The sequence below is a fragment of the Diaporthe amygdali genome (genome assembly GCF_026229845.1).
Source record: "Diaporthe amygdali strain CAA958 chromosome Unknown NODE_5_length_1802954_cov_64_987939, whole genome shotgun sequence".
In the NCBI taxonomy this organism is placed as follows: domain Eukaryota; kingdom Fungi; phylum Ascomycota; class Sordariomycetes; order Diaporthales; family Diaporthaceae; genus Diaporthe; species Diaporthe amygdali.
Genome location: NW_026517025.1, coordinates 1,740,507 through 1,758,689, shown reverse-complemented (window position 1 = coordinate 1,758,689; position 18,183 = coordinate 1,740,507). Strand labels below are relative to the sequence as shown.

General features: G+C 50.8%; 7 protein-coding genes across 7 annotated transcripts; 2 read left to right on the top strand and 5 right to left on the bottom strand.

The window, feature by feature from the left end:
* Positions 1-34: 34 nt before the first annotated feature.
* Positions 35-2,572, bottom strand: J7T55_015717 (fungal specific transcription factor domain protein; the record flags this gene model as incomplete). The annotated part of the gene is made up of 5 exons (XM_053139975.1): positions 35-868; positions 946-1,197; positions 1,266-1,992; positions 2,079-2,204; positions 2,376-2,572. 5 exons carry the CDS (start codon positions 2,570-2,572, stop codon positions 35-37), a joined length of 2,136 nt encoding a protein of 711 aa, XP_052997435.1.
* A 3,557-nt stretch (positions 2,573-6,129) lies between these two features.
* J7T55_015716 (uncharacterized protein) lies at positions 6,130-7,027 on the top strand (the record flags this gene model as incomplete). Its single annotated transcript, XM_053139974.1, has 2 exons — positions 6,130-6,612; positions 6,674-7,027. 2 exons carry the CDS (start codon positions 6,130-6,132, stop codon positions 7,025-7,027), a joined length of 837 nt encoding a protein of 278 aa, XP_052997434.1.
* A 179-nt stretch (positions 7,028-7,206) lies between these two features.
* Positions 7,207-8,370, bottom strand: J7T55_015715 (uncharacterized protein; the record flags this gene model as incomplete). The annotated part of the gene is made up of 3 exons (XM_053139973.1): positions 7,207-7,853; positions 8,000-8,076; positions 8,135-8,370. 3 exons carry the CDS (start codon positions 8,368-8,370, stop codon positions 7,207-7,209), a joined length of 960 nt encoding a protein of 319 aa, XP_052997433.1.
* Positions 8,371-8,815: 445 nt separating this feature from the next.
* On the bottom strand, positions 8,816-10,053 carry J7T55_015714 (uncharacterized protein; the record flags this gene model as incomplete). The annotated part of the gene is made up of 5 exons (XM_053139972.1): positions 8,816-8,879; positions 8,934-8,990; positions 9,054-9,180; positions 9,243-9,935; positions 10,023-10,053. 5 exons carry the CDS (start codon positions 10,051-10,053, stop codon positions 8,816-8,818), a joined length of 972 nt encoding a protein of 323 aa, XP_052997432.1.
* Positions 10,054-11,691: 1,638 nt separating this feature from the next.
* Positions 11,692-13,528, bottom strand: J7T55_015713 (glucarate dehydratase; the record flags this gene model as incomplete). The annotated part of the gene is made up of 3 exons (XM_053139971.1): positions 11,692-11,972; positions 12,179-13,220; positions 13,346-13,528. The coding sequence occupies 3 exons, from the start codon at positions 13,526-13,528 to the stop codon at positions 11,692-11,694; spliced, it is 1,506 nt and encodes a 501-aa protein (XP_052997431.1).
* Positions 13,529-13,964: 436 nt separating this feature from the next.
* On the top strand, positions 13,965-15,825 carry J7T55_015712 (retrograde regulation protein 2; the record flags this gene model as incomplete). The annotated part of the gene is made up of 5 exons (XM_053139970.1): positions 13,965-14,138; positions 14,220-14,542; positions 14,604-14,617; positions 14,732-15,154; positions 15,209-15,825. The coding sequence occupies 5 exons, from the start codon at positions 13,965-13,967 to the stop codon at positions 15,823-15,825; spliced, it is 1,551 nt and encodes a 516-aa protein (XP_052997430.1).
* Positions 15,826-16,402: 577 nt separating this feature from the next.
* On the bottom strand, positions 16,403-17,778 carry J7T55_015711 (uncharacterized protein; the record flags this gene model as incomplete). Its single annotated transcript, XM_053139969.1, has 2 exons — positions 16,403-16,658; positions 16,736-17,778. The coding sequence occupies 2 exons, from the start codon at positions 17,776-17,778 to the stop codon at positions 16,403-16,405; spliced, it is 1,299 nt and encodes a 432-aa protein (XP_052997429.1).
* Between the last annotated feature and the right edge of the window lie 405 nt (positions 17,779-18,183).

Here is an 18,183-nt window from a genome sequence, read left to right as displayed (position 1 = left end):
GAAGTGGCATGGCGCGGCAGTAAGAAAATAGCGATCATATCGGGTTGGACAAATAGTCAAGTTGTGTACTGACCATACCTAAAATTGCCATGTAGTTGTCTTCTGTGGCGTCAAATGCGCCAAATATATCGTCTTCCACACCCTGTGGCAAGTCCAAAAGCTCGACTGCTGTCGCATCAGATGATGAATCCGCACTGAGAGCTTGTGGGGTTGGCTTGTCCGGCGTCGGCATCTGGATGGTCTCGCCAAGCCTCCGCATCTCGTCCAGTGAGCACCACAGTCTCGGCTTCGACCCAGAGCCCGTGTACGGAGAGGCTAGTAGGTAATCGATTGCGGCGTGGAACGCGACGCGACAGACGGGTCCATAGGCGTTTGGGTTGCAACAAGCCGCCAGAAACATGCACGATGCAGACCCCATGATAAATCGGTCTGCTAGGGGGCCCCAGAGTTGGCTTACACCGCGAGGTCCTGCGGCGTGGGCCATCTTCCCGTACAGCTCGACGAGAGCCTTGGGTAAGGCAATAGTAGTTTCTGCGGACTGAGGTCTGCAAGCCAGTGCCTTACAGGAGCTCAGAGATCGAAAATGCGCCAGCATCCTCAAATATGTTGTGCGCATCTGGAAGAAGGACTCCAGAACAACCCGGTCGGCAGGTGGAGGAACGACAAGAGAATCCGGAGAAAAGAGGTCTACCCGCGATGTTTCTTCTGCAAGTTTCTGGATTCGATGGTCCAGGTAGTCCATCCGATCATTGATCTCTTTAGACCTATAGCCAATGGTCTCGCCCTTGGTAGTGCTGATCAGTTCGAATAACTCTGCTTGAATAATGTTCAGATCGACCATTGCCGAAAGAAGAGGATGCCGACCGTGCTATGCTCCTTATCAGTATATCGTTCCCTACGGCAGAAAAAGCTTTGATGCCCGGCTTCATAGGCAAGGCCCCGTACCAAGTCCAAGACGCTGTCGTCAATCTCCCTGTCGCGCAGGTGATGAGGTAAATTCGCAATGAAGCTGCATCGTCTGTCGAGGTCAACTACGCACGCCATCAATCTCTTGAGAAAGCTCGAGTGCTCCGCTGTAACGTTACTATTCCGATGATATCTTTCCTTATGGAGCCCGACCTCGAGGGCTGACTGGACCATGAGGCCGGCCACTCGCCACGCCTTTCGGACCTCTTGTCGCAACGTGAAATAGATGGTCTGTGCAGAAGTCGTATCTCAGCATCGTATGCGAGCAGACAGTGCTGGTACGAAGACGAGCCACTCACCAGCAGGGCGCCCATGATTACATCCTCAATTTGCGCGTGATCCCGTTTCATGATGTTGTCGGCATTCCAGATGAGGTGAGCCTCCAAGTTAGAACTCAATGGACTATCGGTGTCGCCTTTGATGAGCATGCCAATAGCCAAGACCGCCTTGGTGGCCTCGATGTCGATCAGGTCTACACCCAAGTCCTGGGCGCCGTCCGCGAAAGAAAGAAGCGAGGTTCTGAATAGCGAATCGATGTTCTTCTTAGCAAGAGCTAAGTCGATGCACGGGTATACGGGAAATAATTGGTCGCGGAAGGAGGCAAGATGAGACAGCGCATTCTCGTGGCCTATCTCGAGCACCGGCCGAGCAACTTCGAGGGCGGCTGAAGGATTCTCGTCAGGGAAGGCCGTATCTGCCACGTCTGACTGGTCCGGTTCGGCGTGGCTGTTGGTGGCCGGAACTGTGATGACCCCTCGCTGCTCTAGGATCCGCCTCGCCTGGTCGAGAGAATCGACGAAAGTGACTGGACTTGTATTGGTTGCGAGATTCGCGCACACGGTCTCGCTCTGGCGGCGTTTGAGCGAGGATCTGAGATGGGACGGGCTGCTGAAACGCCTGGTGGAGGATTGAATATCGTCGCAGATTTTTCTCATGCTGGAAAGTAGCTGTCCGAGGTCGTGTTGGGTGGCCTCAGACAGCTCCCCCGTCACGTAGTCCTTTCGGGGTGGTGCTCCATGTACGCGCCTGAGGTTGTCGCATCGTCAGCATTTCCGAGCCTATACATGTGCTATGGCTATATGGACGGAGCCAGGGGCGAAGGGAATGTTGACGGAGCCTCGTACGTGGTGTCGGGCTGCGGCACATAGTCGTTATATTTGCAATTGGCGTTGAGCTCCACACATCGGCTGCAGGGCAGGCTGCCGCTGCACTTGACCTTCCTCGTCTTGCAGGACTCGCTGAGGAAAGTGTTAGTCTGTCATCTAGTTAAAGACCTCCAAGCTCTGTCCTGCATGGGACCATTCGGTGGGCTGTGTGTAGGTAGAGTAAGACCAACCATGCGATACGTGTATATCTCTCTCGTTTCCGAGAGCGCTGAGTCTCTCCGTCATGAGCTTGTGATCGCTTACCACTGGGCATTATCAATGCTATTTCTCCTAGAAGGGAGGGTCGAGTAGAGGCTGATTTCAGGCTGGGAGAAGGGACATTGAAGCATTGAGGCAGGATGGCTGACAGGCAGGCAGAGCGTCCAATCGCTGGCGGTGAAATGTCTTCGCCGGGCGTATTGTGGGCCGGGGTCCGGGGAACCACTTAACCCCGCAGGCATGGACATCCCAAAGTGCGTAGTAGTACTGGATATAACATTTGCAAGCGTCGACTCGCAGCCGGCTGCCCGGCCAGACACCGTAGGACCAAGCCAGTGTTCCAGGCACGCTAAATCTCAAGCCGAGCCCCTTGCTGCTCTCGTGAGTTGTTGCAGACGGGTCCGAAACACGCAAAAAGGGGACGAGACTAGTCCTAACACATGACGGGACCTGTCCCCCCTGCCCAGCCTCCCTCCCCCGTTGCCTCCGTCATGTCTTACCTAGTTGGCCCGGAACGGTGGGGCTTCCCCGGAGTTAGAAGGAATACCCCGTCCCGTCCCGCCCCATGGGGCTGATTTGTGCTTGTGGTAAAATCAAGAAGTCGCTTGCTGGGTCCTGCGGTAGTCTATCTTCTTCTTGCCGGTCGGAACTGACCGCGGAATTGGTGGCGTCCAAAGCACGTGGGGTTGGGCCTTTGCCTGCCACCATGACCGGGCAATTTAGCTGGCTGATTCTCGTCTGAATACCAGATGGTGATCTACGACGTGATGGGACGGGACGTCCTATAATAAACAAGACCACGTCCTATATTACGCGTGACATTGGTAAGCAGCATTAAGGGGCTGCTGCTATCTGATGCGAGAAGCCAGAGGTTGGGTATTTGCCGTGTATAGTGTTTCAGGGTTCGTAGACTTTTTCGCTACTCTTGTCTAATTTCAGGCTGTTCTTTGCGAATGAGGGCCCAGGGTTTGATCCACTGCCAGCAAGCACGCACTAAGTACCCCAATGTTCTCAATCCCCGAGTAGTCTCTACGGTATCAATTACAGTCCGCCCAACTGCGTCTGCCAGCCAAGGTTCAATGGCGAGACCCTTCAACCTAGATATGGCTTCTGCGCTGAGGGTAGTAGAAGTCAGCTAACGCTCCGTACTGTTGCTGCTGCGCCGGGCTAAAGGAACCAAACTACTGAATTGCTTACGCGTGTCTATGATCCTGTCCAGCGCTTGTAAGGGTATGTCACCACTCCCAAGTCAAAACAAGGTTGTTGATGTTTGGGGGTAGGATGCTCAAGGCTGTGGTTGCATTATGCGAGTGGGCTCTCAAAAGTTCAGCCGGCAGTAGCTGCTGATACGAATAGGGTGTGGAAAACCTGCTTGCACAACACGGCATGTGTCAAGTTACAATCTATGCAGTTCCGGCGATTTGCTCCACTCAGACGAGGATGCACATTTGCGCATATGAAGGCATTGAGTCTTGAGACTTTGCGGCACGGAAAGTAAGGGACTGGCGCGATCGTCTTCAAATTACCACGTAAGGACCAGGTCGGGGAGGAAGCAGAGAGAGAAGGATGGACGCTGCACGCCACACAGCAAATCATCATGTGGAAGATTCGCCTAGAATATGTGACCAAGGAAGGAGCCACCGCTAACAAATCATGGAAATTCTAGTCTCCACTGGCGTCCCCAGTTGTCACACATCCAGAGGCATAGGGAGCATTTATTCCATACCACGGATGCATTACTGGTTGTTTTTAGCCAGGGACTGACCTGCGGAAAAGGAGAGAGTCTCAAGCCTTCAGTCCCCTGTTTTGCAATGAAGTATTGTGAAACTTTGTCTTGAACGCTCTCAAATGGGCATCACCCTTGATGTTTTAGACTAAAGCCATGATGCTGAGCCCGGAGAAAGCTTTGACTTTGTTTAATTTGATCTGGAATGTACAAGTTACATAACCGGACGAGGCGCTTCGAACCCTAGAATAGAGACCCGAACAACGAGCTTTCGCTGCATGCGGAGCTATTGTATGTTCTTCTGTTACATACATAAGTGATATCCGTTCCTAGCCAATATGAGACATACCTAGATGGTATTATGTGGAGAAGGGAGACACGGAACTTTTGAATCACAAGCCGGTAGCAACGTGCAAAGCATAAGTAATTACAAGACCATAGCTACCTACATTGATGTCTTGGAACACTTAGTATTCCGGAAATCGAGCTTTAGCCGTGGAACCATCACCCTAGTATAAAGAATTTGAACCAGCAAGATGTTCTTCAATCTGAAAACTATCAATATCGCCCTCAGTCGCAAGAGCAAAGACTATATAAATCATTGTTTGTTCTTATGGCAGCTTCTGCTCAAGGCTATGATAGTTAGCAACGGATGTCAAGTTCGAGGACTTGCTCGACTAATTGAAAGCCGGCTTGTGGGACTCGATGATTCTTTTTGCTTCGTGGCTTTTAGCGTGAGCGAAGTGATGAAGCATCGATATACTTGTGACCAAGATATTGTGCAGGATGACAAACTTTGGAGACTAGCAAACCCCCCCCCCCCCCCCCGTGTGGCGAGTTGTACTGGGAGAGACACAATTTTGTTCCTCGAGATTTGCACCCGACTTCAGGTTCTGTTGAAAATAGCAATCCTCAAACCTAGCGCGGCCGATGCGATAGACCGCCTGAAGTATGATCAAGTAATAGGTACCGGGGAGGTAGCTAGAAGAAATCCGGTACGACGGAGAGTGCGAGTACCTCCATCTCTTTTCTGTGCGATCATTCTCTCATCTTTGTTCTCTTCAGTTTCCTTCTACGCGCTTGCCCTCTGAAAATGAATGCATTCGAACTTTGAATAACGAAGGAGACTGTTTCGCCAGTCATGTTTGGACGTAATGCTATGTATAATGATACTAGCAATTGTCTGTTTACTCGGCCTCGTCTCATCGTCGCGAGACCCGAGATCCACGTCAACGAGGCTCGAGACCGCAATAGAACCCAATGTATTGAGCGACAGGACCCCATTCTCCGGTGTGGGCCAGTCCACGTGGTTCGAGGTCGCTCCCGATGTAATCATTCGGCAGTCTCAAAAGCTTGAAATTGACGGCTAGGATCCGTTAGTCTGGTACCGTATTTGGCTATCAAATTCAGCCATGACACCCATCATCCGATGCTCAAGGAGACATATGACTCGTGGCGAGGCCCGTTCCGATGCTACCAGGGACCTGCATGGACCAGTCGTTCCATCCCAGGGTTCTCAAACTTACAAGGGTCATTATGTTGATCTTCCGCGCTCGCTTATGATCCCCGCAAACTCATCTTGTATTTGTTGTCTTGGCCCTCCTTCTTTACCTATGTGAGTGATCTAGCACACAGACTCACGTATGATCGTTTTGAGACTTCTCAAAGCCCCCTTCGTGGAGATTGTTGATATGAAGATCGGAATAGATACCAGCCATGTGGGCTACCATGTCTCCGTCGCAGGGGTGGGTGCCCGTCCATTTTCGGAGTTCAGTTCCTCATCCGTTGAATATTGATCAAAGCACCCTATAGTGGACCTGCCAAGTTATAGCTTGTTATCAGTCGGATACAATCCAGGAACTCATGGTCGGGCCTTTGCCGAGCCTTCAGTCTGCGATATATATGGATAGAGTATCCCGAGAAACTGGATTGTCTCTCTTCCGATTTCTGTCCACAGCCCTCTGTCCAAGGTGTCGACTTCAACTACCGCCCACCAGTCAATCCTCCTCCACGTGGTAGCTCTCGTCTTTCCCTGTCATCCATCCTTGTGTCTACCGTACCAGGCCAGCCAGTATGCATTTCACCGCCCTCGCCCTCACGGCCATGGCCACGGTCGGCCTCGCAGCACCAGCAGCTAAGCGAGACATTCTGCCCACCATCGTCTTCACCCCCGGTGCATGGCACGGAACCTGGGCCTTCGACACAGTTCGCTCACAGCTCGAGACACTTGGTTACCCCACCGAGGCTGTTGCCCTGCCTTCTGTCGGCAATACCAATGCCTCAGTCGGTGTGGCCGAAGATGCTGCTGCTCTTGCGGCAGAGTTGACCACGCTCACCGACGCTGGCAAGGACGTTGTCATGGTATGCCATAGCTACGGTGGTGTGGTTGCATCTGTCGCTGTGGAAGGTTTTGGTTACAAAGATCGGTCTGCCGCTGGAAGCAGCAATGGAGTTATCATGCTGGTTTACATGACTGCTTTCGCGGCACCAGCGCAAACCAGTCTCCTTGATGCTCTCGGCGGCGAGTATCTCTGGTGGATGAGCCCTGATACTTCTGTGAGTGTTCCCAATTTTATACCCATCTCAGGAGTCGCAACGAGCTGACCCGGTTTGGTAGGGCGAATTTATCACACCGATAAATGCGACTCAGGTCTTCTACGCGGATGTGACGAACGAGACCCTTGTCGAAGAAGCCGTTGCTGCTCTCAAGCCCGAACCTGCTCGAATTTTCTCCGACGACAATACCTACGCACCCTGGAGCAACGGGGTCGAGGTCGGCTTCTTCTTCACCGAGCAGGATCAAGCTATACCGCTCGCAACTCAGCAGTCCATGGCCTCTCAGTTTCCGACCGGCTATGTCTCTTACACAATGAACAGCTCTCATTCTCCATTCCTGAGCATGCCGGAGCAGGTAACCGAGGGAGTTGTCCTCGCTGCTACTCAGGGCCTGGCCAAGAAGCTGCTGTCATGAAGGGAGAAGGAAGTTGAGAACACTTATATTCTTTAATTAGCTGCAAATAAATAATTATAGTGGCCCTCTTTTCTTGGCCCGATATGCACAACAAAACCAGACAAATGAAATCTGTACTCGCCACCTCATTTGCCCTATGTCTCAGAAAAATCTATAGACCTATCGCTCTATTTCCAAATTCACACTGGTTGATCTGCCGTCTCGTCAAAGATATCGAATCCAACCTTGGCTGTAATATTCAAAAATCGCATTTCTCCAGTCTCCACATGCACATTCTCAACTTGATCAAACAATTCAATGGGGAGCCGTCTCATGGTGCTGTTTTCGACCATGCGAGCCTCTTTCACCGTCTTTGGCACAACTGGAATGCCACGCTGAACAGCCCACGACAGGCAGACTTGTGCGGGGGTCATGCCACACTGTGTCCCCACTTGAATGAGCGTTGGATGATTCAAGGGTGAGGAGCCGGCATTATGTCCCTCACGGCCATTGTTTACTGGCTCGCCACCCAAAGGCTGATGAGCTATAACTAGAATGCCATGACGGTGGCAGAATTCGACTAGGACACGCTGCGGGAGGAGGGGGTGCAGCTCGACTTGATTCGCCGCGGGGCGGATCTGACAGGTCTCCAAAATTCTTTTCGTCTTCGTTATGCTGAAGTTAGCCAGTCCAATCGCGCGAGCCTTGCCGCTGTGAACCAAGCCTTCCATTGCCGTCCATGTAGCTTGGTAGTTCCGAGACAAGTCCGTATCAATTATTGGTCTGCCACTACCGTCCGGTTCCCGCAACGCATTGTGCTCAGAATCAACCTGGTACGCATGAGGGACTTGCAGGCTGTATCAGCAGCAAAGTCCAGTGGCATGTAGATTCCAAGGCTGGGGACAACCCACAATGCATCAAGTATAAATCAACTAGCAGGCGGATTCAATTTACGTTCCTTTATCGTTGCAGACCGCAGAACTTGATACTTACTGTAATCAGTGCCGAGAGTTTCTAAGCTCCGATCCATGGCCTCTTCAACATCTTCAGGTTTATGCCAGGTATTCCATCTAAAATGATCAGTTAACGTGATCTAGCTTGGAAATTACTGTGAGAGTCGCAACGTACAGCTTTGAGGTTATGAATAGCTCTTCTCTGGTGCATCTACTCTCGCGTATAGCCTGCCCGATGTGTCTCTCTGTGCCGTATTGGAAAGCCGTATCGAAATGTCGATATCCTAGGGCTAGCGCTTTCGAGACAGCCTCTGCGACCCCGTCGTTCCCAGCAACAGCTTGGAAAGTACCGAGACCAATGGAGGGGATCCGATGTCCAGTATTCATCAAGAAGGATTCTGGGAGCGCCATTGCGTCTGGCGATGGACCAGACGTTGTGGCCGGGTGGACAGTGGCCCGACGATCTTTTCTGGGAATAAGAGGCGAAAGTTGGAGGAAGCGGGGGGCGACTTTACTTATCAGAGGGGAAACTCTGCTCAAACACGTGACGGTTACGCTGATGTACTTTTTGACAGAGCCAACGCGTAATTTTCACAGAATAACTCGAATTGCTATTTTTCCGCGTATATTCCATGCCGACGTTGTAATACTAATGATGCGAACTGTCTACCTAAACTTTCAACGGAATAAGGCCATGGTCATGTATATGTAGTGATGAGACACAGTGGTTGTCTAATCACACGGCGGAGGCTAGATTGCACTATTTCTTGGCCTCGTGCTAAATCACGCTTTATGCCCTTTTACTGCCGCGCCGGAGCGATCGCCTAAGCGATCTCCCGAAATTATTTGAGTTAAGCTATTCACAGTCTTCGAACCCACCCGGGTACTTGTCTATTAATCTGCGCATATCCTCCAGAACCCTGTAGGATGAGTACGTTAGTATTGTCGTATTCGAGATACTACGTTCTACTCACATTTGGAAGCACTCACTTCTGTCGGGGAATACCGTGGCACCATTCGCATTGAAGCGCCTGGAGTATTTGTATCATCAAGTCAGTTTGCGGTCATGAAGTACAAGTTCCAGGGGAACACACAAGCTATACAGGGCATTTCTGTCGTCATAGTCCTCTTCTGGCGCACTTTTCGGGATATGCGTATGATAAGCCTCAAAGTAGCGTTGTGAGAACATATTGCGTTCAGGGCGCCAATTTCCCAATTCATCTGACATCGAGCTTAGCAGAGGCGGGAGGATTGGGCCAAACGCGTTTCCAAAGTACACTCACATTCATTGTGCGCCCAAAAGCTGGCCGGATCAAAAGCGATACCATCTTCGGTATCCTCATCAATGATTGCAGCATTGCCACACCACAAATCTCCATGAACGAGGGATGGCTGCACTTTTCTACCGCCGGATTCCAACGGTCTCAGGAGGCGTGGGATAACTTTGCTGTAGAAGTCCGGAAGCATTGCCTCAAGCTCCGGTTGGGGGCCAGCTCTCTCTCGATAAACCTTGAAAACATGTTTCAGGCCGTGGGTGAAGCACTCTTCCCAACTGTCGAACCATGTGTTGTCTTGTGGCAGGTTTCCATTGTACGTTGTGACGTGGAACCCGAATTTGCCTTCGGGTGAGGTGTGGATTGAGTGTAACCTTGCAACTTTCTCGCAAAACGAATCCGGCTCGGGAACGCCCTCAGACAGCTTATAGAATTTGCAAATGTAGAAATGGGAGCCAGGGGCAGCCTTCAGTGTGCCTCTCGCGATGGGATTCGGACAGAAATCCGAAGCGATTGTGAACATCTGCCTTGTAGCCTCGAACTCGCCCTTCAGAGCCTCGTGGCCATGATGCCCCTCCGACACCTTCATGAAGTATGCTCCATCGGTCCCATCCAGGTGTCTAGCGAGGATTCGATAGGCTTTCGCCCATGGTGATTGCGTGTGTAACCCGATCTCAATGATCTCACAGACGTTCGGAATAACTGCAACTGTGTTAGCTCCCCGGAGCCTTACTAGCTGCAAAGTTCAAGATGCCACGATACATCTTTTGCAGGATGCGTTTTACTCACTTTCCAGTAGTTGAGGTATGTATGAATTCATTTTCAAGTCTACTGGAAGAGATACGGACTTGAAAGAGTTCTGAATTCCTAGTTTGGGTGCAGTGGTTTTCAGCACACACAGGATTCCTGTACTTTCTCCGAGGCTTGAACCATGTTCTTAAAACCGCCGAGTCTCAAGCATCTATGAAGCAAGCTTCGCTAGGCAACCATGCTTCTGCGCGCGAGTTATGCAGTTGGTTATCCTAAAATAGACTAAGACCTATTTATGTAGCGGGCATGGATTAAGTCTTGAAAGAGCGGTTCAACGACTGGTTGTGGACGAGTGAATAGCGCCAACACCTCTTAGCCGCAGTGCAGTCTCCTCCAAACATGAAAATGCGGTCACATCACGTTGAATTGCGGCAATCGAGACAAATAAGTAGATTCCAAAGGAAAAAGAGTTTGCAAGAGAACACTTTGAAAGCCTGAAATATCGATACAGGCCCCAACACCATTGACCGTCAATTTTGATGACATCACGCGTTCTTTATTGCAACTAAATGTGATAAAGCTATTCTTCCAGCAGGTGAAGCTTCTGCATCAGGACTTTTCATCCTTGCTTGCCACTGAATTTAGGGGATGAGGGACGAGAGCACACTGCTGACTGGCTCGGGTCGCCTGGTCAGGATCGGACCAATCTCGGTAAAACCTAGGATATGACGGTCTCGAAAGTGCAACCAATCCCAGGTATCGCCTGTCACACTAGCTGGTTGACGGCTACCGCCCTCACACACTTTCCGGACGCTTCGCTGAGCCACTCGAGAATGAGGCGTCCGTCTCCAACTGACATGGATTGTTGGGGCCTCGCACACCTTTCCAGCTGGCAGTGTCGTAGTGACTTGTTGACATCGCCCTTGCCATGACCTTGGTGGGGGCTCTTTAGAAACGTGGGACTTGTGAACGCTCTTAAAATTAGCAGAGTTTTTCGATATCGTCATTCTCTTCTGGTGAAAATACCACAGTCGGGAGGAGATCTTAGGCCCGTCCGCAGACTGTTGTGATCTTGTGAACTATCTCGGCAGATTAAGCAGTTATGTATCTTAGGACTAAGAAAGCTTACAACTCGTCGAAGCATTAACCACAAATCTGATTCGAATCTGCGCGGAATTCGAAAGCAACTTTCAGGTGCCCTTCATCTAATCATCTGCTAATGCCGGGACTCGGTCCGATAAGTTCTGCGGTATCTCGACCGTTCACAAGCCCAACATCAATCATTGTGCTCAATGGAAAACGATGACCAAACTTTTAATGCACGTTGATTACATCAAATGCTAGAACACTGCTGTGGGGCATGATTAGAGAGGTCTTTCAATGCGGAGGTTGAATTGAATGGTTTGAGCCGCTTCATCGCAAAAATACTTCCTTTTTGACCCTTTGCTCGTATCTGGAATGATTTGATGGGGAATTACATGGGTTTACACTCGACTGACGACCGTACTCCTGAACACCTGGTAATGTCCCAGCTTTGTTCCAGCTACCGTTCTCGTCAGGGCACAAGTTCAAATTTCTACATCCATGAACTTCTTACGCCAGTACTGAGCAACCGTCGCCAAGCAGGTTGGACAGGAGGAATAACAATCTTACTAAGATAAAAATCTCATTTGGAATTACTTCTCGAGCAGAAATCCTAGCTGTTGGCCTACCAACGCGGAATTTTGCTCGAGAAGTCTGGCTGGTATTTTTGCATATACGTTGTATCGTCTCTTTTTCTCAAACCGCAGCTTAAGTATTGCTCATGCAAAACTGCTAGTTTCTTCCTGTCCAGCTCGACTCCAAGCCCTGGCGTGGTTGGCACAATGACACCTCCGTCCTTCCAGTTGAGTGCACCGGACACTATAACGTCTTCGTCGCGGCGCTTCCACGGCCAATGAGTATCGCAGGCATAGTCTAAATTGGGTGTCGTGGAAGCCAAATGCGTCACTGTAGCACACTCAGTTAGTTCTCAGAGCACAATGAAAGAAAGGGCAATCAAAGCGAGCAGTATTGAAATGGGGCATGAACTGTTAGTCCTTTGTCTCAGGAGCCACACCTCATCAAACATTTCTAACGAGAGGTCTACAGCTCGCCACGTATATGGCAGATGGTCATCCTTTAGGAGATAAAAATGGTGGTTAAGGGTCACTTACTCGCCGCCAGCGATATACCCAAGTGACTGTTGGAATGCATCGACAATCGCATCCCCCAAGTGGCACAAATACTCGCTAATGCCTTGGACTGGCGCAGCCCGCCCCAAAAGTGGTGGTCCGACAACACAATTTGAACAGCATCTTGTGCGATAGAAGGCGGGAGATGGGCAAACGAGACGACGGCCATGTTCGTTGCAAGCGGCATATTTGCTTCCTTCGCCACGGCCGCCATACCCTCAATTTCCGGAGCTGGATCTTCAAGATATTCGAGCAGTCCATCCAATTCTCTCGCAACCCACTTGGACGTGTCAACTGTCCATGCGGCATTGGGGTCAAGTCGCAAGGGTAAATCAGGAAACTCTGCGTGTAGAGCCTTAATAGCTTCCACCTCCTGTTTTGGAGGGAAAACTCCGCCTTTCAGCTTAATAGCCTTGAAACCGTACTCGTCGATGATCTTGTGTGCTTGTTTGATTAGGCCCGGGGGATCGAGAGCTGGACCGTATTCATCGTCCGGTTGGCCCGGATGTCCACCCCATTTGTAAAAGAGGTAAGCAGAGTATTGGACGCGGTCTCTGACGCGCCCACCAAGTAAATCACAAACCGGAATACCAGCTAGCTTGCCTTGGATATCGAGGCACGCAACTTCAAAAGGAGAAAAGACTTTAGCGGCTGTCGATGTTCCAGTCACCATCCCACTCATACCGTCCCCACCAGTGCTGCTGTCCGAGGCGAGAGAATCTACGACAGCTTGGTATACAGCATTGGTGTTGTGGACTTCCAGGCCTCTGATCTTGGAAGCTGCTAGCTGCATCCGGTCCAGATGAGCAAGGTCGCCATAAGATTCTCCGAGGCCGTGCGTGCCATTGTCGATAATGATTTCAACAATACTCCTCAGCGCGAAGGGCTCATGTACGCCAACGCTATTCAGTAGGGGCATGTCATGGAAGGCGACAGGAGTGATAACAATGTCTTTGATCAAAGTTTGGCTGGGCGCCATCAAGCCGTTGTTCCTGCTCTCGTCCGCCATCGCTTGTTTAGAGACCTGGTTGTGGCGACTTATTCGAGCGCATAACGGCACTCGACTAGCAGCTTATGTCCACGTGTGTATCGGAAGATGTATTCAAGCTCGCTGGAGGGTACCCAAGTAAACAGAGACGACCGCCGTACCATTGCTTCGGGACAGAAGAACGCGGAAAAGTGACGCCGGAAAACAAGGGCGGAAAACCAACGCCGGAAAAGCAGGACCGGGACATCTGGAGACGGAGAGAGGGGTTTGAACCAACCGGCTCCAAGCAAGTCGTGGAACAAGTCGGGGTCCAACGACCCGTCACGCGATTGGGGTGGCCTCATTCTGGATGCCATCTGCAGTCATGCACACATCTCACGAATCCTTGTCTGCTTGATCCTCCACTTCCAACGGTGGCAGGTGAGAGCTGAACTAACCATCTCGAGCCGCAGCCCCGGACCTCAGTGGAGCTTCATCTCGCCAAAGGGGCTGTCCTGACATCCAACAGAGCCTGGTGAAGTCGACCGTATTGTTGGGGATCCAGGGTTCCCCGCAAAAGCCAAGCCTCCTCCACGCCCTCCCCCAGACTTCCCCGGATCCCGTTATCAGTTTATTGTGGAGCTGAACGTGTCCTCAGACGGAAGGACCCAAGTGATAAATGAACATTATACCCATTGCTATCATCGGGTCTACTGAGAATGTTCAGCGTCCTGAACCAAACTGAAGTCTTGTCCGCCTCGACTGCCTTCGTCTCTGACGTTGCTTGAATCGGCCTTCGCAATGTCTCCCAAGTCATCATTGGACAAGGAGCAGGCCTTGGGCCATGTCGAGAACCTTGACGGTACCACCCAGGTCATTGAAATTGATGGTTTCAGGGTCCTTGGGCTTTCGCCAGATGATGCAGACTTTTACAGCAATTATCCTGAGGAGAAGAGGAAGAAGATTATCCGCAAGGTAAGCGAAAAGCCATCTGTTTCCCAGCGCACCAGCGCATGAAGCTTCTACGACAATCAGTGCTTACAACGATATCTCTAGGTCGACGTACGGCTGGTCCCAATGCTGGCTGTCCTGTATCTCATCGCACACATCGACCGAGCCAATATCGGGAACGCCAAAATCGAAGGCATGATTGAAGAGCTTAATATGACTGGAGTGCAGTACAACACAATCCTCGCCGTCTTCTTCATCCCTTACGTGCTTTTCGAAGTGCCAAGCAACATTCTTCTCAAGAAATGGGGTCGACCTTCGTGGTACCTGGGGACTCTCATCACTATATGGGGCATCATTATGACCCTTACTGGAGTTGTCAAAAATTATGGTGGGCTCATGACTACACGTATCTTACTTGGCGTCTTCGAGTGAGTGTATAATGGAGTCCTGTGCAAATTATTTGCTGTGGCTAACAATTGGTGTTATCAGAGCTGGATTCTTCCGTATGTGAATCTCTTAGCCCCATTTGCTTTTGGGAAGCGTTCGGCGAGGCTGAGATTGTTCACTTCCCTCTGCAACCCCCTGATAGTGCAGTCACTAACCTCTACACAAAACAGCTGGCGCGATCTACCTATGCTCCTACTGGTATATGCCGAAGAACTTAGCCACCCGCATCTCCTACTTCTACTGTGCTAGTGCATTGTCTGGTGCATTTTCTGGACTCCTCGCCGCCGGGATTGCAAAGATGGATGGGACTGGAGGATATAGCGGATGGCGGTGGATCTTTATCCTAGAGGGAATCGTTACCGTCATCCTCGGTATCGCTTGCTTTTTCCTTTTGATCGACTCTCCGAAGCGTGGCAAACGCTGGCTCGACTCGGATGAAATTCGATTCCTGGAGCTCCAGATGTTCATCAAACAAGGGGGGCGGTTCCACGAGGAATCCGGTTTCAAGATGAGAGACCTCAAGATTGTGTTGATGAACTGGCGTCTGTATCTGCAGGCCTGGTTCCTGTTTTGCCAGTCTGCGACTTCCTACGGTATGATATCACATTGGCCATGAATTACAAGACGACTCACTAACAGACACCAAGGTACCAAGTTTACCATGCCAACAATCACCAAAGTAATGGGTTTCTCAACAACCAACGCTCAACTTATGTCCGCACCCCCGTACGTTGTTGGCGCAATCTCGTCTATATTTTTCGCTCGCCTATCAGATCATTTCTACTGGCGCATGCCATTTGTTGCTATCCCAATGTCCATGCTGATTGTCGCTTACGCAATCATCATCTCTTTCCACGGTGCCCTATCCGCCAACCTCGGTGCGGCTTATTTTGCAGTGTGCCTAGTCTGTGCAGGTATCTACCCTATTCAGCCGGCTGCTGCAGCTTGGAACGCAAACAACCTTGCCCCCGCGACGCGGCGAAGTATTGGTGTGGCACTCATGAATGCAGCGGGTAACTGCGGCGGCATTGTTGGGAGCTTCATGTTCATTGACAAGGAGAGCCCACAGTATTACACCGGGTTTGGCCTTGGTCTGTCGTTTGGCGCTACAGGGCTGTTGGTATCGTTCCTGCTGGAGATGATTTACAAGTGGACGAATGCTCGCAAAGCAAGAATGTCGGAGGCAGAGGTGAGGGCAAAGTATACGGAAGACGAATTACTGGATATGGGTGACAAGTCGCCCCTTTTCATGCACGTTTTGTAACCTTCCAGGCCTCAGCATTGTTGCGAATTGCTCTTCAGTAAGAGTTTTAGGGCAACTGCGAGTCGAGTTTCATGGTTAGACCAGTTCTTCGTGAAATTACAGCAGCAAGTCCGAGTCGATCTTCAGATACTATCGAATATAGACCTTCTAGAATACTCTCCAGTGTCTTCATATGTGTTATTCTTCCAAATGAGTGCCCTGATTCCTATGACAATGTCTAAGCAACCAAGAAGCCATTCATACATCACTTCACACGACAGCTAATCACCGAATGAGTGTCCACCATTCGCCAAAAGGTAATGAAACAAGAGACCATGACAGATCAACTGAAATTAATCTGTTGCGTATAATGTAGAACTAATCCTCTCTTGCGGTATCCCGTCCAGCCGCATAAGCATCTACATGAGTGGGTAAATATTTTACAGGAGAAGGTTTCAACTTTGCCGGTTCATAAACGGCTTTGTCTTGACCCTTGAAAGATGGAAATGATTTACATGCGCGAATGCGTGGGAAAATGGGGTTTAAAGTATTTGCCGCCGACATTCAAAAGTCCTCGCAGCCCGGTCCTTCCTGAAATTTACCCGGAGACTGAAGAAGGACACACCGAGGAATCAGGCTTACACTCGGTCTTGCCACCAGTGATATCAATATCGGTGAACGTGAAGCCTGTGCAGCTGGAGTCTGACCCGCAAAGAATGTAATAGCTGTAAGCGTCGTCACCAGACGTTGAGCCAGTGATAGAGGAGAAGGTAACATCGGAGATGGTGATGCCGGTTGTAGGGTCACCGGTGGGAGAACCGTTTTCGTAATCTTGCTGGACATCAATGGCATAACTATGACACGACTGTTAGCGACCCGAGGACTTGCTTCTCAAAGCCTATGTTTTGGCTTGTGTGCAGGGGCGACCTACTCAGTGATGCCGCTGAGAACTATGTTGGAGTATGTGATGCCTGACACAGTTGAGTCAGAGCCGTCAGCATCGGTCTTGATGCGACATCCATTGTCCGAGTTAACGACCGACGAATCCTGGAAAGTGACATTCTTGACCGTAACACCGCTGTCAATGGACCCAATCGATAGCCCGTGGCCTCCGGAGCAGTACATGTTCTCAAATACCATGTTGGACCCCGAGTTGACAGCCACACAGTCATCTTGGTTATATACTGTCGCACCAGTGACGTGGAGGCCATCTGTGGATGACACGTCAAAAGCATCCGTGTTGTGGCCCAATGCATCGCCGTCAGAATTCGTTTCGTCACCGGCGGAATTGTCTAGTATAACATTGCTGATGGTGATGTCTGAGCACCCGTCGATGGAAAACAGATGTGTCGGCCAGTTTTGGATTGTGAGCTGCTCGATGGTGGAGCTCTCCATGTCTGACAGCTTGAAGAAGTGGTCTGGCTTATCTGTGCCCCCGTTTGAGCCCTCGCCATCCCAGTACTTCGCGCCTAGACCGTCGATGACGGCACCAGCGAGACCAGCAACCTTGGCGTTAGAGCCCTTGAGGACAATGGGAGTATACTCGGAGTCCGGAGTGTACTCGACGGTCATGGTGCCAGCAAAGAGGAGGGCACCACTGGTAGGGACAGTGACGGACAGAGTTGATGATGCAGGGATCGTCACGCCGCTCAGAAGGACATTGGAGCAGGCCGCTGCCGAGGCTGTCACTTGGGAAAGCTCGGTCACCGTGCACGTCGTACCGCCAACTCCAGAGCCACCTGGGAGCGAGGATAAAGCGGATCCGCCAGATCCGCCAGAAGACCCGCCTTCTACAGAGCCTGAGCCGGTGGTTTTGGCGGTAGCTGTTGCGGTAGCTGTCGCAGTCGCTGCAAGTGAGCCGGACTGATGGGCATGGGCCTTCGGCACGCCTTGGAACCCTCCATAGAAGTCTCGTGGATAGGCCAGAGTGAAAGGAAGAATAGTGGCGACAGCCACAGGAATGAATGAATGCATGTTGGATTTGTGAACGAACGTGTAGGAATAGATTTTGTACAATGCCAAGTTCTTGAGTGAAATCGTTATGAAAGAATGAACACGACGAGGCTGAAGAGTAGAGTATTCAAGCAACGACAACAGCTTCTGATCGAGAGGGGCACACGTATTTGAAGCATAACTATAGTGGAACCACGGACAACAGTCCACAGGCTTGAGTATTGGCGGATTCTATCGAATTTGCCTAGTCAGGGAAGATGTCCTGCAAGTGCAGGGATGGTCCAGAGACACAGCCCAGCGCCGGCCTTTGATGGAGAGGCAGGGAATATGGACGCACACCACGTACGTATGTGAGGCCCCTTAATTGAGACATTATTCAACACGACACTTGGATTTGGACTCCAGACTCTTTCCGAATTTCCAAAT